At 33.2% G+C, this 26472-nt stretch overlaps 5 protein-coding genes across 6 annotated transcripts; all 5 read right to left on the minus strand.

The window, feature by feature from the left end:
- Window positions 1–2044: 2044 nt before the first annotated feature.
- LOC117915588 lies at window positions 2045–3159 on the minus strand. Its single transcript, XM_034831181.1, has 4 exons — window positions 3032–3159; window positions 2681–2946; window positions 2530–2582; window positions 2045–2323 (listed from the first exon to the last, which is right to left on the minus strand). The coding sequence occupies exons 2-4, from the start codon at window positions 2879–2881 to the stop codon at window positions 2056–2058; spliced, it is 522 nt and encodes a 173-aa protein (XP_034687072.1). The 5' UTR covers window positions 2882–2946; window positions 3032–3159; the 3' UTR covers window positions 2045–2055.
- Window positions 3160–4793: 1634 nt separating this feature from the next.
- Window positions 4794–10648, minus strand: LOC117916048. 2 transcript variants are annotated; one of them, XM_034831853.1, is made up of 6 exons: window positions 10490–10648; window positions 6144–6218; window positions 5706–5848; window positions 5563–5618; window positions 5240–5393; window positions 4794–5144 (listed from the first exon to the last, which is right to left on the minus strand). In XM_034831853.1, the coding sequence occupies exons 3-6, from the start codon at window positions 5790–5792 to the stop codon at window positions 5052–5054; spliced, it is 390 nt and encodes a 129-aa protein (XP_034687744.1). In that variant the 5' UTR covers window positions 5793–5848; window positions 6144–6218; window positions 10490–10648; the 3' UTR covers window positions 4794–5051. The 2 variants fall into 2 exon arrangements, with proteins under 2 accessions (XP_034687744.1, XP_034687743.1); XM_034831852.1 differs by lacking the exon at window positions 10490–10648 and having other exon boundaries at window positions 6144–6366.
- LOC117916046 (NAC domain-containing protein 2-like) lies at window positions 7864–9641 on the minus strand. Its single transcript, XM_034831850.1, has 3 exons — window positions 9200–9641; window positions 8661–8947; window positions 7864–8548 (listed from the first exon to the last, which is right to left on the minus strand). Exons 1-3 carry the CDS (start codon window positions 9450–9452, stop codon window positions 7994–7996), a joined length of 1095 nt encoding a protein of 364 aa, XP_034687741.1. The 5' UTR covers window positions 9453–9641; the 3' UTR covers window positions 7864–7993.
- A 4718-nt stretch (window positions 10649–15366) lies between the features above and the next one.
- On the minus strand, window positions 15367–16721 carry LOC117916047. Its single transcript, XM_034831851.1, has 4 exons — window positions 16476–16721; window positions 16329–16384; window positions 16095–16251; window positions 15367–16020 (listed from the first exon to the last, which is right to left on the minus strand). Exons 1-4 carry the CDS (start codon window positions 16554–16556, stop codon window positions 15916–15918), a joined length of 399 nt encoding a protein of 132 aa, XP_034687742.1. The 5' UTR covers window positions 16557–16721; the 3' UTR covers window positions 15367–15915.
- Window positions 16722–19759: 3038 nt separating this feature from the next.
- Window positions 19760–25086, minus strand: LOC117916208 (sulfite reductase 1 [ferredoxin], chloroplastic). The gene is made up of 8 exons (XM_034832125.1): window positions 24780–25086; window positions 22832–23617; window positions 22453–22749; window positions 22031–22228; window positions 21137–21271; window positions 20899–21015; window positions 20623–20781; window positions 19760–20399 (listed from the first exon to the last, which is right to left on the minus strand). The coding sequence occupies exons 1-8, from the start codon at window positions 24942–24944 to the stop codon at window positions 20193–20195; spliced, it is 2064 nt and encodes a 687-aa protein (XP_034688016.1). The 5' UTR covers window positions 24945–25086; the 3' UTR covers window positions 19760–20192.
- Between the last annotated feature and the right edge of the window lie 1386 nt (window positions 25087–26472).

Here is a 26472-nt window from a genome sequence, read left to right on the forward strand (position 1 = left end):
CCAGTTGGAACTTCCTGATGTCATTGTAACTTTGAAGCAAAGGCCTATGAATCCAAGAGAATCAAAATATCAGCTTCTTCAATATCAATAATGCATGCTAAGAAAGAAAGAAAGAAGGAATGAAGTGGGTTGCATATTTAGATTCCAAATTCTATTCAATGAGCTGCTTTTAAAAAGATATTTATGGGATTGATCAATGAAGATGACATAGGAGGACCAGAGAAAAGCAAATGTCTAATGCTCTGAAATCAACAACTTGATTTGAAATGATCAAACTAATCTCCAGAGAAAGAAAGTGGAATCAATTTATTGATCAAGACTCCTCTGAAACAACACTGCCCCTTAATTCAAATCAATGAGAGAAAAACAACCATATCCCAGATTGATGAAGCAGAAGAAGAAGAGGAGAAGATCAACAACAAAACGTTGAATGTCAAAGTAACTACTACTTCCAACACCTTCTTCAAAGCTATAACCACCCAACTTCAGTTCTTGAAAGCAAGAAAGAAAGTGACAGAAAACTAGGGAAAACGAGGGAAAATGAGAGAAAGCAAGAGAATGTGAGAGACTTGGTGAAACAGTTGTTAATTATAAATGATAGTTATATACACGTATACTGCTGATTAAGTCCTACTTGCTTATTAATTAACAGATTCTTGTTATATTTCCATGTCATTTATACATTAATCTTAGTTGTCTGGATTAATTATCAAATTTACCAAATTAATATGAAATAAATTGATGCTTGCTTCAAATGAATGAATTGGAATTTCTTTCTTTAAAAAAAATTATAGATTATAATTGAAGTGTGTGCTTGATAAACCAACTTAATAACTTAAAATGACTTAATAAGTAAATTAAGTATGTTTGATAAAATTACTTAATAATATGACTTAAAGTTAAAAGAATGTTTTAAGTAATAAGTAAAAATAATTAACTTATTTTTAAGTATATATCTTTATTTTATTTTTTTATTATCATGTGCCCTAATTACCTCCACAATCTCTTTTGCTATTCCACAACCTCCATTATTAATCTCTTTTGCTACTCCATGACCTTCATTATTAATCGACCTCATTTGTCTTACTTATAATTTATAAAGATAAATATGTCAATTAATTTGATGATTTAGAATAAATTTTAAGTTAATTTTATCAAACAACCTTAATAATTAATTTAAGAATTAAGTAATATGTTTTAATTAGATTACTTAAATATAATTTAATTTAAAGTTAATTTAAGTCATTAAATAATAAATATTAAGTTTTACCAAATACTCCCTAATGTAAATTACATAACCAAGATGTTATTAATAATCACCTTGGACACTAAGCCGAGCAAATATGTTGTCTTTTCTCAATTTGAAGACCATTTGATGGTCATAGTTCCTAGTAGGAACGGATTAAACCTATTTAGATAGGTAATATACCCCTATAAAAACATTTTGTGGAAAAAAAAAAAAAAAAAACCTTGCCCAGCATTTATTATGAATTGGCCATGATTGATTTTCCATTGGCACTCTTTCATGCCAGTCTAAATATACACTCAAGATGTTATACCTAACTCAAGACTAAAATTTATAAAATTCAAAGGATGTAGACATGGATAGTGTAACATTTTTTTCTTCTATATATGATGATCACAATGCACTGAAATTTTAGATTCGCTATGAGGAATGAAACAAACCTTAAATTTTAGATCATAATTGTGTTTACTTTTTGAAAATCGATATGGCGATGTATGAGAGTCACATAAAAACACATATGAATGACGCATTTTGAGTTTGAAAATCCTTAGAGCCGTCAGCCATGCCATAGATGGCATCTGATGCAAAGAAGAAACGAAGATCCAAACTCATTTACATTCACAATTTTTTTCATTCAGACAGCAAAGAATTCTACAGAAACCTACTAAAGTTGCAGAGTATGTTGTCATTGTTTCCGCAAGCTTAAAAGCAGAACCAGCCATCTATGGCATAGTGGAGCTTTTTTCCTTTAAAGAAGCAAGCTCATCCGTCGGTCATATTAACTAGCAGCACGGCTTGGCCTGCGAGGATTACTGGGTGGACTCCATACCCGTGAACCTGTATCTGATATTCATCATATCCCTAAGATTAAAGCTTGCTAATGTATGAAGATAGAATAATTTGTAAGATGGGATTGATCGATAAGTCCTTACTGGTGGCAATGTTCCATAAGTCCTTACTATTTTCCACCCAACAAAACTTTGGCATGAATTACAGTGGATATGGCTCACGTCCACTTCAGTTTGATGTAGATGCGTAGAAACTCGGTGTTGTACTCCTCCAAAGTTCACATTCATACTGTTTATATAAACAATCAAAATCCAAAGAAGTGAGTATGTTTTAATCACAGAACCAATGAAAACCAATCAAGAAAATTAACTGGCTAAGAAGAATGCTTTAATTTCCTTCTTCTCAACCAGAGTGCCTTCAGAAATTTATGTGGTGACCTTGAACAAGAAAAAGCAGCACTCCTATACTTCTATGATGAGAAATGAGAACCTTACACGTTATTGAAGAGTAAGCTGCGCACGGGGGAATCGTCTAATGGGTCAATATCCTAGGAAAAGTAGCAACGAAAGCATGAAATCTTGGGGGATAAAGTAGCCATATCAGTATAAATCACAGGTAAATCATTATAGGGAAAACAGCAAGTACCTCAATGAAATCATTCAGGCTGGCTAAGTCAGTATGGCAATTCGTACAAGTGAACATCTGAGCAAGAACTTCTTGATCTTGATCAAGAATATATTCAATAGCATTGTAAATCTCTTCAATATCGCTTTCTTGAATTTCTGGTGGGAGAGGGTGTCGGTTTTCGCGAATTTCTGGTGGAGGTTCAGCCTCGGGCATTTCCATTGGAACTAGAAAGAAATTGTTGAATGAGAGAAACCAGAAATACCAGCTAGCTTCTTGATTCGGGGCTAACAAATTGAGAAAGGAAGGATGATTAATGAGGCTTGCAGTTTGCACATACTTTGGAACTGGAGATTTGAAGTGAGAGAATACCTGATATTCATCAAGAAGATTGCCCAACAATTCTATTCCAGATGAAGATGAGTTTCAGTTGGAGGACTATCACCATAAATTTTCCCAAGAAAGTAGAGGAACAAGAGAGAAAATGAGAGGGAGGGAGAGTTGGTTATTTTTTTTTGTTTTGAGAAAAACAGTTAGGAATCACCTGTTACATATACTGTGGATTGCAGTTGAGCATACTACATGAGTTGGTTATGTTTATTTTAATAAAGTAAGAGTTATTTTATGGAATAATATTGTAGTTAGGAAAAAAATAAATTAAACAGCCATAAGTGGGTGCAATGATCATTCTTGCTAGTCTTAAATTTCGTTATTTTTTTTATCATGGTAATGTTTCTCGAGCAATTTCATTGGGCCACTTCCCATGAAAATTAAGATTAATACAATTAAATGAAATTTAAAAATAAAAATAAATAAAAAGAAAGAAAAAATATAAGATAAGCACAAATTTTCATTAAAAAATTAAAATTTAAAATTTTAAAAATAACAAGGCACATATTAATCGAATTCCATTCAATCATAATAAATAAACAAATAAAACCCGTAAGTTATTAACGGTACCCGTTCTTTTCAACTAGACTCCTCCTTGGTCTCAACTCTTTACCACCAGGGTATAGGTTTTGTCCAATGGGTGAAGAACTAATAGTTTCTATCTTGCTCGATGGTGGTGGTGGTGGTAATGGCAGATGATTCTACTTTCCTTTTTTATTCTTTTCTTTATATTTTCCTTTAAATTTAAAAAAATAAAAAAAAATAATAATAAAAACTAGCTTAAAGGTTTAGTTTGGTATTTTTGGTATAATGCAACTTTCAAAAGACATACGGATCATCTCATAGAAATTCCTAATTTTTAAAAAGAAACTTTTTCAATCTTTGGCACTTCATCGAGACATTGCCTACCACCAAATGGTTCACAATGTGCACCAATTAGGGTACTACATGGGCAACTAGTAATTGCTCATCTGAGGAGTCAATTTATGAGTATTAACTCTTCTTTCTCCTCAAATCATCACCTTGAGATATGATCAACCAGCACATTATATTTCTTTATGCTTATTGATCAATTGAATTTCTTGTAACAAAAAGATCTACCGAATCAACCTATGCTTGGTATTTTTGTTAGCTAGAAAATACTTCAAGGCTGAATGGTAGATATTAAACACCATATGGTACGGATTAAACTCATACAAAGTGGATAACATTCCAAGGAGCTCTTTTTCCATTGTGGAATAGTTCATATAGGTTTTATCTCAAACTTTATTAGCACAAAAGATCACATAGGCTTCTTGTCCTTTTTTGCCCAAGCATGGTTGCATATGGCTTAATTAATGCTAGTGTCAACACATCAGCTCAAAAGGGCAACTAGTCTGCCAGCTACATGATGGGTGCTGTGATAAGCAAAGGCTTAAGCCTCCCAAATACCTCTTGGAATTCATTGATCCACTCAATAGGTTTATATTTAGTCAATAATTGGCACAATGGTCTAACTATACTACAATACTACTAAATCCTTGAATGAAACCTCTTGTAAACCCTACATCGCCTTAAAAGATCTCATATCTCTCCACTGTCCTAGAGGTAAAAAGGTTGGCAATTACCTTGATTGTTAGAAACTATTTTTTTCAATGCCCTCAGCTTACACAACTTGGCTTGAAACCATGCTCAAATTGACCATGAATTGTTTGGATAGAGTCTTGAAAAGCATGGCACGATGAGCCATGCATCCCTATAATTTTATATGTTTCTCATGGACACATTCATTCCAAAATGCAAACTGAATGGAACAGTAGTAAAGCTATCACAATTTTTCACTCAACATTGGATAGAAGAATTCTATAGGAAAAGAAATGAATCCAATCAATTATAACACTTCTCAAACAGCAGCATCCCATTTGGACTTGGTACCTACATCTACAGCCATGATAGGAAAACAAACAGAATCAGAAATCTGATTAATTGGTAGATCCATCTGCCATATTTTTGTCCACCCATTTTATAACTTGAGAGAAAGTCTGCCTCCCCCAAAAGAATTATGCAGTATGAATTGGCCTTTATGGATTATTGGGTCATCGCTGTGCTCATGAATCTGTAAATCACCAAAATATGTACCTTAAGATTATATATCCAAGGCTAACGTACATATATAAAACATAAAATCCACAAGGGAATGATGATTCTTACAATTTTCCACCCAACATGACCTTCACATTTAGAACAGTGGATATTGGCCACATCAGTATGAGATATCCGACCTTCATCTGTAACCTGAATGGACGTAATACTAGCTGGAGGTAGATTAATTGCCTTTCTTCCTTTAAACTTCACATTCAAGCCACTGCCATAAATTTTATGTACACAATTTAATATGTGCCAAAGATGCATTAATCGAATTTTATTTCTTGTTTCCAACCCTAACACATACAGAAATCCAGCAATTAATAAGAAACAAAGAGGTCCACATAAATATATGCATGTGTGACAATGGTGAAAATCCATAATCTTACGTGTTTTCACGAAAGAGGAGCCAACTACTTTCGCTATTGCATTGTGAAACAAGTTCCTACAAGAACAATAAGATATGTATGTTATTACTTTAACTAAAACTATGCACCTGTATACGTACAGAGGTATGCATACATATATATACCTTAACGAGACCATTAAAAGGAGCAAGCTTGTTATCACAATCCCCACAACAGAACCACTCGTAGGCTTCAGATGTTGGCGTAGACATTGCAATTTTGAACAACAAAATGCCTAATCAAAGTATCAGCTTCTTCAATATCAATGCTGATAAAGAAGGAAAGAAAGAAAGGGAGAGAGAAAGAGGGAAAGAAAAAAGGAAGTGAGTTGCAGATTCCAAATCCTATTCGATGATCTGAAAAAGATACTCATCAGCATTGAAATAAAAAGAAAAGGTCTAATGTTTGAAAATAGCTCATCTCAGTTCTCCAGAGAAAGAAAGAGAAGGAAAGTGGAATCAGATACTCCAAGTGAAAGAGACTATCAGTTTCTTGAAGACTTCTCTGAATCAACGACACTTAATTGAAACCAATTAGAGCAATTAACAAAGAAAGAAGGATACCTGATTCATGAAGAAGTCCAACAACAAAACGTTGAATATCAAAGCAACTACTACTTCCAACACCTTCTTCAAAGCCTTGCGAACCCAAATTCAATTCTCGAATGCAAGAAAGAAAGTGACAGAAAACCAGGGAATACGAGGGAAAACGAGAGACAGCAAGAGAAAGAAGGATACCTGATTGATGATGATGATGAAGAAGAACAAAACGTTGAATGTCAAAGCGATCAAGAGAATGTAAGAGAGGGAGAGTAGGTTGTTTTTCTTGGAGAAGCAGTTGTGAATATGATTGGTATAATTATACTGCAGATTGAGAAGGTTGCCTACTTAGTTACTAATTAACAGATTCTTGTTATATTTCCACGTCATCCATCAACTCTGTAATTTTTTTTTATTAATTTTAATGAAGAACATTGGTGTTTTATGACAAGATCACTAAAGGATTTATTTATTAATTTCATTAAATATAATAACTTCCCTATTAAGCATTATTTTATATACATTCAAAATTCATTTGGACCGTTCATATAGTGGATTCTTAAATAAAGTTTATTATTTGTATTAATAATAATAATAATGAAATTTATATTTTAAAATTGTTAGAAAATTTTCTACTCTTTAAATATTTTCAAAAAGTAAAGATTTGCAGTATTTTAAAACCTCAAATCACTATTCTCCAATGTTTATTTCATGTAAAACATTCATAATTATAATTATTATGTGATAAATCATTCCCATATTAATATTTGTAACTAATAAAAAGAAAAATTCAAATTATGTGATTTAATTAATTAAAATATTATTGTTTTTGTTGAAATGGACTTGTTTAGGTCAGTTTGTTACTAATGCAACCTTTTTGACGAATCGTTGGTTACTATGTTAGAAGGCAACTCAATTATAATATGAAGAAGTTGGGCATAAGAGAAGCAATCTTTTTAAAAGTACCATGAGTTACATGCAATTTTTTATTTTTTATGAAATATATATAGAAATGCTATTAATTTATTCTTCTCTATATTTTGAAAATATAAATATGTCAAGTTATGGTGAGTTGGAAAATTCTCAATACTAGACCAGCAAGAATATTAATAAGGAGGTAACTAACAGAATCATGTTAATTATATAATCTTAAGTATATTAAGCCCTTCCTCATCTGATACACACCTTGTAATAATCTCATCAAAGCAACATTTGAAGACATCTAGATCATCCCATAGAAATTCCAAAATTTTTTAAAGATACTTTTTCAATCTTTGGCACTCCAATCTTGAGACCTTGCCTACTACCCAATATTTCACAATATGCCCAAATTAGGTTCATCATTTATGAGAATTAACTCTTCTTTCTCCTCAAGAAATAACCTTGAAAGGTGATCAACCACCACATTATAGACTTCTTTATGCTTATTGATCAAATGAATCTCTTGCAATAAAAAGATCTACCTGATCAACCTTGACATTTTTGTTAGCAAGCAAATAGTATAATCTAGGACCTCCATTTGTGCCATATACATACATGTAGAGAAAATTGTCAAAATTTTAAACTAAAAGACTAATGATTTAAAATTTTCTTAACTATTCATAAATATTTGATGATGTTTTCCATCTCTCTATTTTTCTTTTCATTAAGTCATTAATTGTTTGTTAGTTACTCTGAACAAGTTATAAAGTTTAATGACATTCAACCGAAAGAAAAAGGAAAAAACCCAGTGTTGGGGGTTCAAACTTGTATATATGTATTTACTCCTATTACAAAAATTTCGATTACATGAATGACATGAAATGCAATATTCTACCAACATGTAATAATAACAACACTACTATGTCCAGAAAACCCAGCAAATATAACTACTACTATAGCTGCCGGCCGTAGTTGCCATTCATGTTTGAAGGCATCGGTGCAGCATGGTTGCCATAATCAATCATCGGATATACATAATCAGTTGAATCGAACCCAGGGACGTTGCCAAAATCATTACTATTCCCTGCATCAAAGCTGCTGTTGCCAATGGCGCCATTCATTATATCAAAGTTATCTAGACCCTGACCTCCAAATTCGTTCCCAATATAGTGTATAGACTGATGAGGAGTGGGCAGTGGCATCAAGACACTAGGGTCCAGGATGGGGTATTGGGTGTTGCTTTGCAGAGCAAAATGATCTGGTTCTTGAGGGGCTTGGAATATTTCAGTTCTAGGTTGTTGCTGTTGGGCTTGGAGAGGCATCTGGATGCTATTATAATAGTACTGCTCCTCATATGGATTATTGACCCCATTAGGATTAGGGTTAAGGTCAAGTCTCGGAATCTTAGAGCTTGATGGGCCTGATTCATCAAGCCTAGACGCATCCCGTGATCTTTTGTAGATCCTTTCGTCTGTCCTATAGACTCTGCATAGAACACAGTCATCCAACTGCAACAAAAACAAACAAACAAACAAACAAGAAACATTATGATACATATTAATCTGCACAAGTGTCTTAACATACAATATAAAATAAATGAAAAGAGGACTTAATATATACCCTCATATCATTGACACCACTTCTTCTTGGAGGCCCGGGAGGTTTAGCAACTGTGAATTCATGCATGATCCAGTTGGTTTTGACTCCGTTTTGAGGGCTTCCTCGGTAGAAGACTAAAGCTTTCCGATACCCCACCGTTCGATCCTCAAATTTGATCTCTTTATCAGCTCCGGTGGCCTTCCAGTATCCTTCTCCAATTGACCTATTGGGACGTTGCCCATTCCGATATTTCCTTTCCCTTGGAGTGAAATAGAACCATTCATCATTCCCGGTTGGCTCGTATATCGCTGAGTAAAATCGATCAAAATAAAAATCAATTCACTTATGCCAATAATACTAAAGAGAAGTAAAACCCTACTAAAACCCTAATTCAAAACATCTTTGCAAACCATTTAAACTTCAATAGCCAAAAATAAATGACCGCCCATGTTACATCTCATTCAATACTCATTCACGAGATCATTAATTATTAGCAAAAGAGCAAAAGTACTAAATAATATATAAAGAAGCAATTGAACTTGAATATAGAAATAAGTAACCTGCAAGTTCATCAGGATCATAAGCATAAAGATTGACTTCTATTATCTTGTTCGGTGGCAATGACTGATTATCAATCTTCTTCCTCAAGTAGAAAACTATACTTTCGGCATCTGTGGGATTAAATATGTATCCTGGTGGTAAAGAATTAAGATCAAAAAGCTCTCCACCTTGACTACTACTATTCTCCACTTCTTCTGCTTTTCCCACTACTGTTTGTAGACTTGCATCCTCACTAAGTTCTGAAAGATTCATTTTTTTTAGATTGAGAGTAAGCCTGAGTTTGAGTTTTCTCCTCTTTCTGGTCTATTTCCCTGAGTTTTCTCCTCTTTCTGGTCTATTTCCCTGAGTTTTCTCTACTCTGTCGTCTCCTTTTGGGAAAATCCCAAATATAATACGTACTACTATGATTTGAGGTCAAGGAGGAGTCTAATTTGAAACGGATTGCTGGTAAGTCACAGAATTTTTTTCTTTTAGGTTATTTTTATGATTGGTTGGAATTCAGTTAATAAGATATGATGTGTATCTTGTTTTTTCTTTTAATTTAAATTTTAAATTTTAATGAAAATTTGTGCTTATCTTATCTATTTTCTTTCATTCTACTTTTTTGTTTTAAATTTCATTTAATTGGTTGAGAAACATTACCTTGATCCAAAACAACTTTAAACCAACCTCATCAAATAATAATCTTTATATATATATATTTTAAATCGTAACAATATATTTCATTACTTATAAGATCCTATATTTAATCGAAAATAAGATAGGATAAGTGATAAGATAATTTATCATATCTATCACTAACCAAACGTGGGATATGATATAATATCCACTTTCTTATCCTATCTCCTGTTACTACCGACCAACCAAATATAGTCTAAGGTGGTGTTTGTTTTTTGGTTGAATAGAAAAAATCAAAATCAGCCAAAAAAAAATAAATACCACCTAAAATTATCTGCATATACATAAAACACAAAATCCACATCTGTCGTTTGACCTTTATCTTTAACCTAAATGGATCAATGTAACGCCATCACCAACCACACGTCGGCTTCGGATGTTGATGATGACATTGTAATTTTGAACAAAATGCTTAATCGAAGTAAATCAAAGTATCAGCTTCTTCAATATCAATATTGAGAAAGCAAGAAAGAACGAGAGAAAGAAAGAAAGAAAGAGTAAAGGAAGTGGAATCAGAAACTCTAGCTGACTATCAATTTCTTGAAGACTTCTCTGAAACAACTCCCCTTAGTTGAAATCAGTGAGAGACATTGACAAAGAAAGAATGATACCTGATTGATGATGAAGAAGTCCAACAACAAAACATTGAATGTCAAAGCAACTACTACTTCCAACACCTTCTTCAAAGCTCTACGAACCCAACTTCAATTCTCGAAAGCAAGAAAGAAAGTGACACAACCTGGGAAAACGAGGGAAAATGAAAGAAAGCAAGACAAAGTGAGTGAGGTAGTGTTGATTGTTTTATTAAATTTAATCAAGAACATTGGTGTTTTGTAACTAGATCACTAAAGCATTTATTTATTAATTTCATTAAATATAATAATTCCCCTATTAAGCATTTTTTTTTTTATACATTCAAAATTCTTGGACCTTTCAGTGAATTCTTAAATAAAATTAGTTATTTTTAATAATAATAGTAATGAATTCTTAAATAAAGTTAGTTATTTTTAATAATAATAATAATAATGTATTTTATAGTTTTTAAATTGTTAGAAAATTTTCTAGTCTTTAAATATTTTTCAAAAATAAATAAAAAATAAAAAATTGTAGCTTCTTAATTAAAATCTCAAATCACTATTTCTACAATATCATTTTCATGTAAAACATTCATAATTATAATTATTATTTGATAAATCATTTCCAATTTAATGTTTGTAACTAATAAATACCATTAACACCATCATAATAAAAAAAAGGAAATTTTCAAAGTGTACGATTTAATTAAAATATTATTATTATTTTTATTGAAGTGAACTTGTTTAGATGTGTTACCTAATACCATAAAGGGTTAGCTTGGTATTAATGCAGCTTTTTAGAAGAATCACTAGTCGCTATATTAGAAGGCAACTTAATTATAATATAATGAAATTGGCTATTAGAGAAATGCTATTATTTATTTTTCTCTATGTTTTGAAAATATTAATAGACAGGTAACTAACACAGTCGTGTTAATTATATAATCTTAAGGATATTAGGCCCTTCCTCATTTGATACGCACGTTGTAATAATCTTACCAAGGTAACATTTGAAGACATAGGGCACAATGTGCACATACTAGGGCACTACATACTCATCCGAGAAGTCATCATTCATGATAATTAACTCTTCTTTCTCCTCAAATACTAACCTTGAAAGGTGATCAACCACCATATTATAGACTTCTTTATACTTATTGATAAAATGAATCTATTGCAATAAAAAAAATTTACCTAATCAACCTACATATGCTTAGCATTTTTGTTAGCAAGCAAAAACTTCAAGTCTAAATGGTAGATGTTGAACACCAGTGAACCTATATGATAAGGACAAAACTTATACAAAGTCAAAAACATTGCTAGGAATAGTTCATTCCAGTACTATCTCGAGATTTATTATAATAGAAGATCACATGGGGCTTCTTGTCCACTCTTTGCCCAAGTGTGGTTCATATGGCTTAATCACTAGCATCACACATCAACTTAAAAGGTAACACTAGTATGATGGGTACATAATAGATATGGTGATAAACAAAGGTTTAAGCCTCTCAAATACCTCTTGGAATTCATTGATCCACTCAATAGGTTTATCTTTAGTCAACAATGGGCACAATGGCCAAACTATAATAATAAATCCTTGAATAAACCTCTTATAAACCCTACATATCCTTGAAAAGATTTTGCATCTCTCACTGTCCTAGAAGTGGAAAGATTGGCAATTATCTCTACCTTATACTTATAGATTTCAATGCCCTTAACTAATAGAACATGGCTTGAAACTATGCTCAAAGTGACCATGAAATTGTAAGGATAGAGTCTTAAAAAGCATGATATAATGTCATAATAAATAAATTTCATTAATAATAAATAGATTTTGTTGATATTTATGTTATGATTCTAGTTCTCCTTTTGAACATTTATACCTACATTATTTTCATTGCACATGATTTAGGTATATTAAGAGTTGCCTAAAAGTTCTAAGTCATAAGTTCCTTGCAAATTGATTACTAACCCACAATTGGTTCATGGACTCCGGTAATTTATCTAAGGTTGTAGTGCACTACCTCCTAATTTGAGGTATAACTTGTCTTGGTCATTAAGATAAGATTCTCATGATAAGTGCACTAGTATGTATGGTTACAAACTGCACATAACCTATGGTGAGTCACAACATTGGATATTAGTAGCCATGACTTCACCAAGCTACTATGTTCCATGAGCTCTTAACCTTAAGATAATGTTGAGCTAGTGCTAAGGTTGCCAATGGCATTGAACTACTAGTGAGATCTTAAGGTCATTATATATTCCTTATCGATTATGCCGCTATTGATTAAGGCAAGTGACAATAAGTATTCTCAAAGTAGAAACCATGATATCTCGTGGGTTTGAGGTAGTGTTTCATTTTGGATGATTCTAAGGATATGTGATCATAAAATTTGTATCCATAGAAATTCCTTGAGTGAAATTTGAAGTATGGTCTTAGAGAGTTATAGCATATCAATTGATCACATAATAAGATAATCAAAGACTAAAGAATTATAAAGGTAATATTGAGAGGTTTATAACATTCATCTCATTAGATTACAAATACTAATTCATAGGGAGCTTGCATGTAGTCATTAGTAGGTCACAAATCCAAGTTTTGTGTCTCAATTTAATATTATAGGATATTAGATTGCAGTTGGCTCTCTATAGTGGAATGTTGATTCAACTTCAGAATTTGGCTATGAGTGAGTCAGAATTTTTTTAAGAGTCTCAATGGTTCTTACTTGAGCTCATATTCCTCGGTGACACAATGTTTGAGGGATATTTGAGTTTTTTATTCATATGTGTGTATAAAGGCCTTTAGTAAATACATAAAATGCACAATAGCTTATAATTTTTTTTTATTTGGCTAATTAATTAATTAACCCTATTAGACTCCAATTCATTAACCTTATATGACTTCGACTAATTAATTAGGACCTAATGGGCTAGATTAAATGACCTAAACCCAATATCAGTTTAAGTCACTTAAGCTCATAAGTAATTCTATATAAATCCCCTTAAGGGTTTAGGCCTTAGAACATCAATCATTTTGTCTTCCAAACAGAGAGAACCTTAGCCTTCATCCCTTTATAAAGGATTCCACCATCTCACATGCCAAGGTACAAGAGAGAGCCATAGGGCAAAAGGTCATAAAGTATTTGAGATCCATGTCTATCTCTTCATCAACTAGACCAAATTCAATTCAAGTTCAAATTGAATCTTAGGACCAATATTGCATCCAAAACTTATATTTTATTTTTAAAATTGGATTGCCCAACCCAATCAAAGTTAATTTTGGTTTTCAATTTTATTTAATCAAAAGCTAGCCTATATCGATCTCTAGATTCGACCCTTGATTCATTAAGAGTAGGATCAAACTAAGTACACTAGTGATCAAGGCCTTCCAAAGAATTACTAGTAGCTTGGTAAGTATCATTTGTATCTTATGTGAGGTGAACTAATATAGAGGATTTATTCCTACTAATTCAAACTTGAAATATAAAGAAAACAATAACTTTATTATGTTTTTGTTACTTCTTCTCTTCTTCTCTAGATTCTTCACCTTCATGTTAGCATCTTCGGTTCCATCAAGTTAATCAAACATGACGAAGGATTTCTCCTCACAACCCAAGTTTTGTTTCCAAGAAAATAGAATAGAAATATGGAAAAGAAAACTAGAGCTTTACTCAAGAATTCAAGAAAAGAAATCAATCTCTCCCCTTACATTTTCACCTCTTTCTTAAACCCTAAAAGAAAGCATATACATGACCTTAAAAGGGACATGTTGCATCTTCTAATTCAAAACTTATTAAAAAAAATTCTAAAATACTAAAAAATTATGGCTTCTAAATGATGCAGACCAATCCTGAGTTGGTGGAGTGAAAAAACTGTCAAATTTGAATTGGAGGAGGTTCAAGCATGAAGTGGCAATGGACAAATTGAATAGGAGTCCAAATTCAAATGGGATTAATATTCAAGTTTGGTTTCTTCCCAAGGGCAATGGATGAATTCAAATTTGGGAAAAGTTTGAATTGGATTCAAATTCATTAGTTCCATTTTGAATCCAAAATCACCTATTCTATCTAGTTAATTTCAATCAAATATAACTTCCTATTTCCAGCTTTGATTTAAAAACTGTTTGAAACATTGGACTTCTGACTTCCTCAGTTTTGAACCAATATATAGATTACCTCAAAATGATCTATGAAGTGCCTCATAATTCACCTTAAAGTGAAGATATGTGATGTTGCTAGATTTTTTAATTCCAATTCCCAAGTTGAACTTCAAGCTATAGTCTCCAACCTTCTTTCTCATATTTTCTTGTTCTCTAACTCTCTCCATAACGTTGTTGCTTATCTTTCATATATACCTATGACTCGTTTTTTTAATAATATCTTTAAGTCTACATTGTTCCCTCTAGTCCTTTTTGTGATGATTAGTGTGAAGACCATGCTCTAATAACAATTCTTATGACCCAAGGAGAAGACACAAAATTGAAAGAACAAATTTTTCTTATTGAAATTATTTTTTTTATCCCTTTCCCCATTACACTCTTCTTATTTTATAGAGGAAATTAAATAAAAATAAAAACTAAAAAGAAATAGAAACTAAAGATTGAGGGACCCCACGGATCCTAAGGATCCTTTATTCCGTAAACTAAATAGAAACTAAATAAAAATAAAAACTAACTAGAAATAAAAATTAAAGTGCCATAACACAACCATTGTTTATCCAAGTTACATGCCAAGAGATTATGAGTTTTCTCTTCTATATTGTCTATTCTTTTTTGCCGCAGATACCTCACTCATCATGATATGATGAGCTATTCTCAAACTTCGTATCAATGGTAGTAGTTGGGTTTTCCATAGAAGGAAATTGTTGGAGCTCAATTTGACCGAAACTAAACTCAAATATGGGTGGAATGATTGAATGATTAGACATAGTTCATCACTAGTAGTCATATTTCAAACAAACGACTGCTCTATTACATTAGGAAGTTTCAGACTTAGCATTTTTATAAAATAATGAATTGGTATTACATAGAAAAAAATAAAGGAATGTAAAGCTGGAATTGATACAGTACAATTACTAGGAAGAGATATTTGTGCCTATTCTTGAATATGGAATTTCATAATTACCATGGATGTATGTCTCTAACTGATTTATGGTCCAAGGTAATTGTTAGGTTGTAATTAATCATGGGATTAGAGTGACTGGAGTGGAAGATTGATTTGTTTCTATATTGGGTGTTGTGCTTAGAGATTATCTTCTGGTCTGGTTGGATGATTGATTTCCTTCTATATCATCTATAGGAATTATGGAGAACTTGATAAACATTGAGTAGAAGAATTCTATAGGAAAACAAATGAAATGAATGGAATCAATTGTAATGGTACTTGTCAACAGTAGCATCGATCCCATTTGGATTTGGTACCTAGCAACATCCATCAGCCATATTTCTCCTTCAATCAGGTTCATCGTGGCCTGGGCCTCTCCCAGTAAATAATCTCATTCTCAGAATCAATCCGCAGTATGTATTGGCCTGGACGGACTATTGGGTGATTGCTGAGCTCATTAATCTGTAAATATGAATCCAAGGCTCATGCATATGCATTTATAAAACACAAAACCCACAACAAATGATGAATCTTACAATTTTCCATCCAACATGAGTATCACAATTAGAACAGTGGATATTGGTCAGATTCGTTTGAGCCATCCAACATTCATCTTGAAGCTGAGCAGGTGTAACGCAAGTTGGAACTTGATTAATCGACTCTTTTCCTTGAAAGTTCACATTCGTCAATCCACTGCCATATTCAGCAATTAACAAGAAAAAAACTTGCATGCATGTGTACGTAACAATGGTGAAAATCCAAAATCCTACCCGTTGCCCCGAATGAGGAGGAGACGACTTTCCGGAGTGCGATGCGAAAGAAGTTCCTACAAGAGTAATGTAATATGTATGTTATTACTTATATGTACAGAGGGAGGGAGGGAGGGAGGGAGAGAGAGAAATAGTATATATATATACCTTAAAGAGACCACTAAAAGGAGCAAGCTTGTTTGCGCAGCCCGAACAACAGTACCACCAGTTGGATCTCGCTGATGTCATTGCAACTTTGAACAAAAGGCTTATGAATAGAAGAGAATCAAAATATCAGCTTCTTCAATATCAATATTGCATGCCGATGAGAAAGAAAGAAACAAAGAATGAAGGAAGGACGTGGGTTGCATGTTTAGATCCCAAATGCTTTTAAAAAGATATTTATGGGATTGATGAATTCAAATCAATGAGAGAAATAATAAAACGAGGATGCCTGATTGCTGATGAAGAAGAAGAAGACCAGCAACAAAACGTGGAAATTTAACAGATTCTTGTTATATATTTCCACATCATCAATCACTTCTTATAATTTTTTTTACTAATAAGACCAGCAACAAACTCTTTGGGTCAAGTTTCACTCTTTGGATCAAGTTTCACCTGAATTGGACTGCATTTGCCTAACCTTTCATTTTTAGGAAAATTACGTATTTTAGTGAAAGTGTTGTCCGATTAAGAAAAAGTTAAAGAGAACCTTAGAATCATAATTCCTTTTTATGGAGTTTTCAAATCTCTAAACCCACTTAAATTTCTTTTGTTAGGGGAGGATTTAGATTTTATAGTCGTCATATTGTAAATTCTACTCTAGTGTTGATTGAGAAAAGTTTTGCGAGTAGTTAGGATATGCATGATTTTACTAAGCTTTTCATAAAATAAATATCTCTTGCATATGTTATATATATTACTTATTTAATTTTTCTAAAGGCATAAGATATATGTTGAATTCTTATTTGGTCAAAATGTATATAATTTATATTAATTTGCAAAAATGAATGTTACCTTACTTTTAAGAAATTATTTATTACCATGCATATGTTTACAACCAAACACATTACACGCCTTGTTATAATATAATAAATTGTTAGACTTTATGGACATTGGTATTTGATGGGCATGATAACACGTACATCCATGACGTGCTTCATACAATTTTGTTCTAGAACTCCATAACATTTATGTAGCAAAGGAGAGGCCCTAAAATGGGATTGTGGGTTATGATGCCGAGCTAGGGGATAGAACCCGAAGCAACAGTGTACACTATGGTGTGCCCTTAATGGGATGACCAAAAGATTAGTTCTTTAGTATTGTGATATGGGGTAGTGAGACACTAAAGACCGTGTAGATATTGGGATTCATGAGTAGTAGGCTTTTGTATAGTCGATCGATTGATCACAGATATGTTCAAACTTATGATTGCATGTTTTACATCTCATATGTTCTTTAAATACTATTATGATTATTCTATACTACAGTCAAATTACCAAATTTATTATAAATATATTTTAGAATTGTCTTTAGTATGAATTGATCATTTTAACACTGTTGTATCATGACTATTAACTGGACTTTATATTCACCTTGTAGATTTAATGTTTTTCATGTGAGGACTTTCATATTCCTATTAAGGAGATAAAATCAACTTTAGAGGGCATCTAGTTCTAGTGTTTTCCTTGTTAAACCTATAGGACATCTAGTCTATTTTCAATATGTATTTCTGTTTAATTTAGTTTTTCTTAGTCATGTGGCTCATTTTGTAAACTTTGTTTATGCTATCGTAGTATCTAATCATTTTTTTATTAGTATTATCTAAGTGTGTTTCATTCTTTTGATGCTCCATATATTTATTAGGATGGTCATTTCACTTCAGATTCCAATCCAGAGTGAGCTCACTATCTCCTCGCAACCCTTATTAGGACAAGTCACTACACAAGAAGTGTATCCAAATGAACACTAAGCTAATTAATACTAAAATTGATCCAAAATTACTATGCTAATTTATTTGGCACACATAATTTTGAATTTTATTATTAGGCAAATGGATTCCAAATGAATCGACATTAAATACGTTGGATTTGTTAATGAATCTAGTCATTTGTAAAAAATAATTTGGACACTCAAAATTTGAGCTAATCGAAATATCTCCAAAGAAAAGTGATATGAAATGACCATGTAAATTTCTTCTATGCATAAAATTATATTTTTCTAAATTTTCCCATTTGGAAAATAAACTTCAAATCAAACAAGGTTAGATTTGTCAAAGAGTAATAATTTTTAAAAATCATTTGATACTTAAAATTTAGGTCAATTAATACTAGCAATTCCTAGAATAAGACTAGTCTAAAGAAACCACCATGGTTGCTCTTGAACAAATTAACTGTTAGGGAGTGACTATGCCAGTTTTTTCATACCTACAACTATACCTAAATTTTCTTTCTATACAAACGGACTCCGAATCAAGTAAGGTATAATATATTGAATCCATTAGTGAGTTTGGTAATTTAAAAAATAAACATAAAAATAAAAAATTAACTTAATTAATATAAAAAAAATAAAAATAAAAAAAAATTGGGCAAAAATAATTATCTAAATAATGAAAAAGAATGGTATATTTAGGTATTTAGAAAATTTTCATAATACTAGTTTTTAGAATTTATTCTCCATGGATATTTTTCTTTTCCATTTTCTGAAAACTAAGATAATGGGCAATCCATCCATACCATGGGGGCTTGCCAAATTTCCATCCCATACACACCATCACCTATAAGGAAGCTTCAAGAACCACCCATCTTTGCCAAGATAGGTGGCCATAACCAGTTGGTTGGAAAGTGTCTAATGGATAAGCAAATGGATTGGTGGATGGATGACCTGGCCGTCAAACAACCCACTTTATTCTCAATCTCACTTTCACGTTTCAACCAATGATATTTAGGATTATGATTCAGAGGCTGAAGACAGAAACAGAGTATCAGAGTATCAGAGATGGCTTCCATGACCATGAGGACAGCCTCACCCCTAGGCAGTGCAACCCCCAGTCCAAGCAACATCCCTCCACCACGACCACTGCACGTCGAGGGTTCCTCATGGCCTAGACCTCAAGACAAGAACCAAGTCTAAATTTGAAGAACAGCAGCAAGGAAGACAGAAGAAATGGGAGGAGGGATTTTGTTTTGCTGCAACAGCTCGTGCTGCCTGCACTGTAGCGAAGATAGCAATGGCGGATGAGCCAAAGGCAAAAGTATGCTGCTGTCTGTGTTACCATGCCTACTGCTCGTATTTATCACAAGTGAGGATTTAAGTATATTACCCCAGTTGAGTAATTGTACTAGCAGAATATGTGTGCATATGCTTGTAAGTTGTACCCCAATTAACCAATCCCAGATCTCTCTCTCAATCTTCAACCACCAGTACATTTCAGTTGAATTCTTTATAGAAAGTATAGCAAAAAATAAACTCTTCTTGAAAAAAAAAATGTTAAGGTATGAAGCAATCAGAGAAGGCTTCATGGTCTTTCCTGCAAAAATGATCTTGCTAATTGTAGCTAAACATAGATGATCAAATGCCGGGATCTGAGAACCAAGAAACTACCCTTGCACAACTTGGATAAATCGACTACAGGAACCAGATCCTTGTAAACAATCCACTCCAGCAAAACTACAGTACAAAAAGATGACCATAAATAAAATTTGGAGAAAACTCTCAAGTATCCACTTATTTTGGAAAAACTTCAGTCTCCTCTTTTATTTTGGCTGTTACAGTCTAGTAACCATGCCAAGAGAGATATATATATCCTCATCCACCTTCAATATTTTTCTGCTCTTCAAACACTTCCCTGGGCTGTCATATTTTTGAACCACTACCATCGCCAACTCATTCACCTTTGCCATTTTGCTGGGCAGCAACAAAATTGCGAATTACTTCCATGGCTAACTGATGGGCATTCTTGTTCTGGAGCTTTGCAAGTGCATCCACGGCTTCATATGTCTCCTTGTCAGCAAAAAGCTTCAGGTTGAACCGAGATGGAGACATCACTGGACCTTCCCATTTGTCAACCAACTCTTGAAGTTTCTCAAATCCCTGACAAGAAGAACAACAATTAGAGTTCAGATCAATAAAAACAATTACAGTGGGATTCAATACTTTGGTTGTCAGTATAAACAGGTTCTTGTTAATTTTCTAATGACCAAAAAAGAAAAAAAATTAAGGTGTAGGTAGAAATCTGAGATAGAAAAATCAATTTTTCCATATATTTTCCAAGGAAGAATAGATCAAAATTTCTTAAAATGTTTTTAGTGCTCACCATGCGGTTGGTGAAGTTGCCGAATGATTCCTTAGTTTGTCTCTTGCGTTTCCAGTAATAGAACAAAGGTTCAAAAACCTTCTCAAGGTCTTGAATCTTAACTTTATTCATGAAGGTTCTCGCCAATGAGGTTTGATTGGGTGTTCCCCCGAGCCAGATCTGTTTGAAAACCATAACAAATATTTTAGTGTAAATATATCCCATATTGTCTAAAAGGGCAATAATCAACCTCTTCATAGTTCTTTTTAAATTCAATGCAGTCAGTGGTTTAATTACCTGATAGCTGTTGGGACCATCACCGACAAGTCCAAGTTCAGCCATGTAAGGTCTCGCACAACCATTAGGGCAGCCAGTTACCCGAATAACCACAGATTCATTGTACTTGAGACCAACCTGATATCATAGAGAATCCTGTTAATGAGTGAACAATGGGAAACTACACCTGATGATCATTTGCCACTTCTCATCTAGGGTGCTTTGCTGGACTAATAGAATTGTGTTTCCAGTAATATACCTTTTCAAATACAGCTCGAACCCGCTTGAGGAGGTCAGGTATTCCCCGCTCAGCTTCAGTTATTGCAAGAGGGCACAGTGGTAGAGCTGGGCATGCCATTGCCGTTATGTTAAGGGGATCTACATACCTTGGATGCTGTCCACAACCAGAACCAATCAAGATATGTTCAATTATGACTATGAGGTTCTTACGATAGGTTTATAAGGAGAGTAAGACACTTTAAAAGCCAAATTATAGAAACAAATGCTAGCATAAGTACAGGCGAACAGGATTTGAATTAGCAAATATATGGAAGACTTCAGCACAAGATGGAGGTCAAGACAAGAAAAAAATCATAGAATTAAATACTAGCATAACTACAGGCAAACAGGATTTGAATTAGCAAATACATGGAAGACTTCAGCACAAGATAATAAAGAAAAAAAAAAAAGGTGACTGATATCTAAGCATAGAGAGAGAGAGAGAGAGATACAAAAGTTTATATACAAAATTCATGTTTTTTTCCACATAACAAACAGAGCATGGAATAATAGTAATCAGGATGAGCATGTAAAGCAAAGAAGGCATCTCAATGCTACATTCATGAAACTCACTTTTCTTGAACATTAAGCTTTCCTAAAAACTATCAACACATACAGTGAGCCAAAAGTAACTGTAAAATTATTTCCAGTTTTATCCTTTTCTTATGACCAATGTACTCTTGTCAACATCAACTTCAAACAATTAGACAAATCATATATTCTCTGGTTAATTGAGGATGCCATCTCAATTCTACATTTCTTTCCAAACTGCAAACTGCATTCTCAGACATTTCTTTTTTCTTTTTTTTTTGTGTATAGGGTTGCATTCTCAGAAAATAATACCAAGGTTTATGGCAAATAGTAAATATCTTACCAGCAGACCTGCCTGGGCAAGAGCAGTAGTGATAGGGCGCTTCCATGCACTGCGAATATTGCACAAGATAATGTTCTGGTTTGGTGTGAGACGCACATCCAAGTTATACTTCTCAATTACCTCCCTTAATGTCTTCTTCATTTTTCCCCCAATACGACCATTATCAACATGAAGCCCACAAAATAAACCACCATCACCCTGCCAAAAATTTTCAAACAATCATGGAACTGAGTCAGAAATGAGAGCCAGAGGCCATAGGTTTTTTAGTAGGATCTGATTATTAAGGGAAGTATGACAACTCCCAACATCATCATGTGATGGATCTAATTATTAAAACCCCAAAACAAAATTAAAGCCATCACAGATTTTTTGATAGGTGGCAGATCACATAGTAATTGTACATCCACATGAAGAGGACAAACCTGCTCATGCCATCCCAAATAACTTTTAAATTCCCACTCTGGTAACTCATGTATAGGCTCAAATTTCTTTCCATAGTATTGCTCGACAACACTTCTGAACTTCTCAATCCCCCAAGAGTCGATCAAATATTTCATTCTACTATACTTACGATCATCTCTTCTCCCATTTTCCCGTTGGGTAACAACAATAGCTTTCACTGCATACAGTATATCTTCTTTTCGTACAAATCCCAATGACTCTGACAGACGTGGGAAAGTGGTCTCCAATCTATGTGTTCTTCCCATACCACCACCAACCTGCAACAAAAATTAACAGACAATTATAAGACTCCAAAATGAAATAAGAAAAGTAAATTAGTAGAGTGAATGTTTATCTCACATAGATATTGAAACCCAGAGGCTCTCCATTAGCATCAGAAACAACAACAACACCAACATCATTTGTGAAAATATCCACCGAGTTATCTGTTGGCACAGTAACTGCAACTTTGAACTTCCGGGGCAAGAACTGAGTTCCATAAATGGGCTCGGGTGAGTCAAGGAAATTGGTTCCATGAGAATTGTCGTTGCGGGCCCTCGTGACTTCAGGAGGTTCTGCTGACATAAGTCTCTCTCCATCCACCCACATATCATAGTAAAAACCTGACTGTGGAGTTAGGAGTGCAGCAATGTTATCTGCCGTTTCCTGGGCAAACAGGTAATCTTTTCTTGCAAATGGAGCAGCAGGAGCAAGAACATTCCTGTTGAGATCACCACAGGCCCCAAGAGTTGAACCCATGCTTCTAATGATGGTGCTCATTACTGTCTTTAGGTCCTTCTTCAAAACCCCATGGAGTTGAAAAGTTTGTCTGGTGGTTAAGCGAAGTGTTCCAATTCCAAATTCATCAGCAAGATCATCCATGGCTAAGTAGAGCTTATTAGGGACTTTTCCACAAGGGTTCTTGGTCCGAAGCATAAATGAGTACGACTTTGGACCACGTTCATCTCTGTTAGCCTGTTGATAGCTTCCATGGAACTTAATCAATTGCGTAGCAGCCTCATTTATATTCGGGGCATCTGTTAACAGCTCCTCATTAAGAGGGTATCTGATGAAGTTACTTTGTTCTTTGAATATTTCAACCTTACTACGCTTAGGCTCAGAGGTAGTGGTGTCAGGCTTTACTGGCTGCAAATAGATCCTTTCAATTATTAAGAAAAGAAGAGACCACAAAATTTTAATCATAAATATACAGAATATCTAGCTGGAAACCTGCAAATTTCCTCATAAACCCTAGTCCATTCCATTAAAAAGCAAAAATCAGGACAAAATTATGCACCACACAAAGGAAAAACAATACTTTTCCCTTGCATACAACAGGTAACAACACCAAAATGGAAACCCATTCAACACAGCATCAACCTATAATAACTTTTAGAATAGATTACACTTTGATGGAAATTAAAATAAAATTTGCTTACATATATAATAACTTTCGGCAACCTACTTTTGGTTGCTGAAAAAACAGAGGAACAGAGGAAGACTGAAGATTTTGAGTCTTCATGTTTATTATTCTCCATTTTCTAGCATTCACAACTCCAAAACAAGAAGAAACACAATCCAAAATTTGAATTTCTTTTCTCCTACTTACAGCAGTTTTCTTAGATTCAGCTCCCATTTGTTTATGAGTGAAACATAATCGAAAAAAGTTCATATTAATGCCAATAAATGTATATGAACATTATTGAGTTCAAAATTTTAATAAATATGAATAGAATGCTTCTCCAAATCTCATCCCCCACAGATTTAGTGGCATGAAATGTAATTTTCTGCAAAATCAAGGTAATCTGTGCACTGAATCTTAGCAGAGAACCGGTTTGGAGAATCACTTCAGCAAATGCAGCATTCCTCCTACAAAAAGAAAAGAATTTTACCTGCTTTTAAGAGGAAAAATCATAGTAGCTTTTTTTCCTTTTTCTTTTTTCTTTTTTTCTTTTTTTGTTGGGGGGCTCAAAAACTTGATCCACGAAAACAACTAATCATGCAATAGAAAGCTAATCAAATAACTTATACTCCTTTTGGCTACCACGAAACTGTACTTACATTTCCAATAAATCCCAATCCTTCCAATATTCATTCACTAACCCCAAGAACACATTCCTCGCACACGCGCACGCACACACAAAAATTTAAAAAAAAAAAAAAAAAAAACCATTTTCCTATGTTTTCTCAGCAACCAAACAGAAAAACCTCCAACACTCACGATTCCAGAAACCCAAACTCATTCCTTCATCCAAAAAAAAATCTCACCAACCAAACGGAAAATTCAGATAGAAATGAAAATCCTCACCGTGGAAACAGCTCTGATGACTGAAGGAGACGAGCGTGGGCGTGAGCGTGGAGTAGTTACAGGAAGAGCAGTCCAAGGCTTGAATGCTTTGAAAGTCTGAATCTGAGTCTGAATCTTGGGATCCTTGAAGACGGCGGCGTTCGCCGCTCCGACGGACGTCGCCATGGCCGGAAAAGGTCGAGAGCTTAGATGGATGAGAGCGACAGACAAAACCCTAGAAAAAATGCTTCGGTTTTTTATAAGAACGGTCACTGAGATTTTTTTGGGTGGGGATGATGAAGTGGAAAGACCAGAGAGAGAGAGAGAGAGAGTGTGGTGATGTTTTGCCCTCCTTTATCAGATGGAGCTCTGCTAATGTGCGCCGTCACGTGCCTGACACGGGATGTCCTTTTTGGCTTCAGATGAAAGTGCCAGGCGCTCTCTTATCACTTCTCAACTCCACTAGCTTAAAATTCTGATTTTCTTTAAATTTTTCCAAATAAATAAATAAATTTCAAATGCAAGAAAAAAAATTAAATTTTAAATGCAATGAAAAAATTAAAAATTAGATTTTAAAATAATCAAAAATAAAATCTTTGAAGATATAATTGAATCAAATATTCATTTAGAATTATTTTTCTCTTTATAAAAAAAATATATTTTGAGAAAAGTCTTTTCTAAAAAAAAAAGATGAAAACTGAAATAGTAAAAAGAGAAGGAGGGAGCGCGTGAACAAAAGAGGCGAGTGAAGTAAAAGGGAGAAGGGGCAAAATCCAATTGGGATATTAAGAAAGGGGTAAATACATTGAATCTGGACGGGAATGTGTTTTACCCACGAGACATTGGTCAAAGCGGGGCTGCGCCGTATATTTATTTATTTATTTATGTATATTTTATTAAAAAGTAAATAATTTGCTCTTGATTAGAATCTTAAAGGTGGACCAACCTCTATTTTAATAAACTACTAATGCTTAGAAAAGGCCAAAAATAATTAAATTAATGAAATTAGATCGGTACTTTTTATAGTAATAAACCGACTTAATAACTTTATAAGTTATTAACTAAAATAAAAAAAATAATTTTAAGTAATTAATAAAAATAATTAATTTATTCTTAAATCCACCACTTTATTTTATTTTTATTTTTTCTATTTAATTTAATTATCTCCATAATCCTCTTTATTACTTTACAACCTCTACTGTAATTTGATCTCTTTTACTCTAATTATAATTTATAAAGATAAATGCATCAAATTAATAATTTAGAATAAATCATAAGTTAATTTTATCAAACAATATTAATATTTAAAATAAGAATTAAGTAATAAGTTTTAAATCAACAACTAAAATATAATTTAACTTAAAGGTAATTTATGTCATTAGATAATAAATATTAAGTTATATCAAATATCATCTAAGTGAGTGTATGATAAATCAACGTAATAGCTTAAAGTGATTTAATAACTTAATTTAAATCATTAAGTAAATTAAGTATCCTGGATTAAATAATTTAATGATATGACTTGAAATAAAAAAAAAAAACAATTCTAAATAATAAATAAAAATAATTAATTTATTTTTAAGTTCATATTTTAATTTCATCTTTTTACACTCATTTACCCTAGTTACCCCTACGATATCTTTTACTATCTTTTACTATTCCACAATTTCTATCGTTTCTTGATGTCTTTTACCTAATTATAATTTATGAGAAT

This window comes from Vitis riparia, chromosome 6, assembly GCF_004353265.1.
Source record: "Vitis riparia cultivar Riparia Gloire de Montpellier isolate 1030 chromosome 6, EGFV_Vit.rip_1.0, whole genome shotgun sequence".
Classification (NCBI taxonomy): Eukaryota; Viridiplantae; Streptophyta; class Magnoliopsida; order Vitales; family Vitaceae; genus Vitis; species Vitis riparia.

Excerpts from the sequence above, each read along its gene's own strand:
- LOC117915588 (XM_034831181.1), bottom strand. The coding sequence starts at position 2,881 with ATGGAAATGCCCGAGGCTGAACCTCCACCAGAAATTCGCGAAAACCGA. Across the intron at positions 2,583-2,680 it reads GCCTGAATGATTTCATTGAG|GATATTGACCCATTAGACGA; the intron begins GTACTTGCTGTT and ends TACTTTTCCTAG. Across the intron at positions 2,324-2,529 it reads AGCTTACTCTTCAATAACGT|TATGAATGTGAACTTTGGAG; the intron begins GTAAGGTTCTCA and ends TTATATAAACAG.
- LOC117916048 (XM_034831853.1), bottom strand. The coding sequence starts at position 5,792 with ATGTCTACGCCAACATCTGAAGCCTACGAGTGGTTCTGTTGTGGGGAT. Across the intron at positions 5,619-5,705 it reads CTTTTAATGGTCTCGTTAAG|GAACTTGTTTCACAATGCAA; the intron begins GTATATATATGT and ends TTGTTCTTGTAG. Across the intron at positions 5,394-5,562 it reads CTCCTCTTTCGTGAAAACAC|TGGCTTGAATGTGAAGTTTA; the intron begins GTAAGATTATGG and ends AATTTATGGCAG.
- LOC117916046 (XM_034831850.1), bottom strand. The coding sequence starts at position 9,452 with ATGAATCTTTCAGAACTTAGTGAGGATGCAAGTCTACAAACAGTAGTG. Across the intron at positions 8,948-9,199 it reads TGATCCTGATGAACTTGCAG|CGATATACGAGCCAACCGGG; the intron begins GTTACTTATTTC and ends GATTTTACTCAG. Across the intron at positions 8,549-8,660 it reads GTGGTGTCAATGATATGAGG|TTGGATGACTGTGTTCTATG; the intron begins GTATATATTAAG and ends TTTTTGTTGCAG.
- LOC117916047 (XM_034831851.1), bottom strand. The coding sequence starts at position 16,556 with ATGACATCAGCGAGATCCAACTGGTGGTACTGTTGTTCGGGCTGCGCA. Across the intron at positions 16,252-16,328 it reads CTCCTCATTCGGGGCAACGG|TGGATTGACGAATGTGAACT; the intron begins GTAGGATTTTGG and ends TGAATATGGCAG. Across the intron at positions 16,021-16,094 it reads CTCATGTTGGATGGAAAATT|ATTAATGAGCTCAGCAATCA; the intron begins GTAAGATTCATC and ends TCATATTTACAG.
- LOC117916208 (XM_034832125.1), bottom strand. The coding sequence starts at position 24,944 with ATGGCGACGTCCGTCGGAGCGGCGAACGCCGCCGTCTTCAAGGATCCC. Across the intron at positions 23,618-24,779 it reads TCATCAGAGCTGTTTCCACG|CCAGTAAAGCCTGACACCAC; the intron begins GTGAGGATTTTC and ends ATCTATTTGCAG. Across the intron at positions 20,782-20,898 it reads ATGGTCCCAACAGCTATCAG|ATCTGGCTCGGGGGAACACC; the intron begins GTAATTAAACCA and ends GTTTTCAAACAG.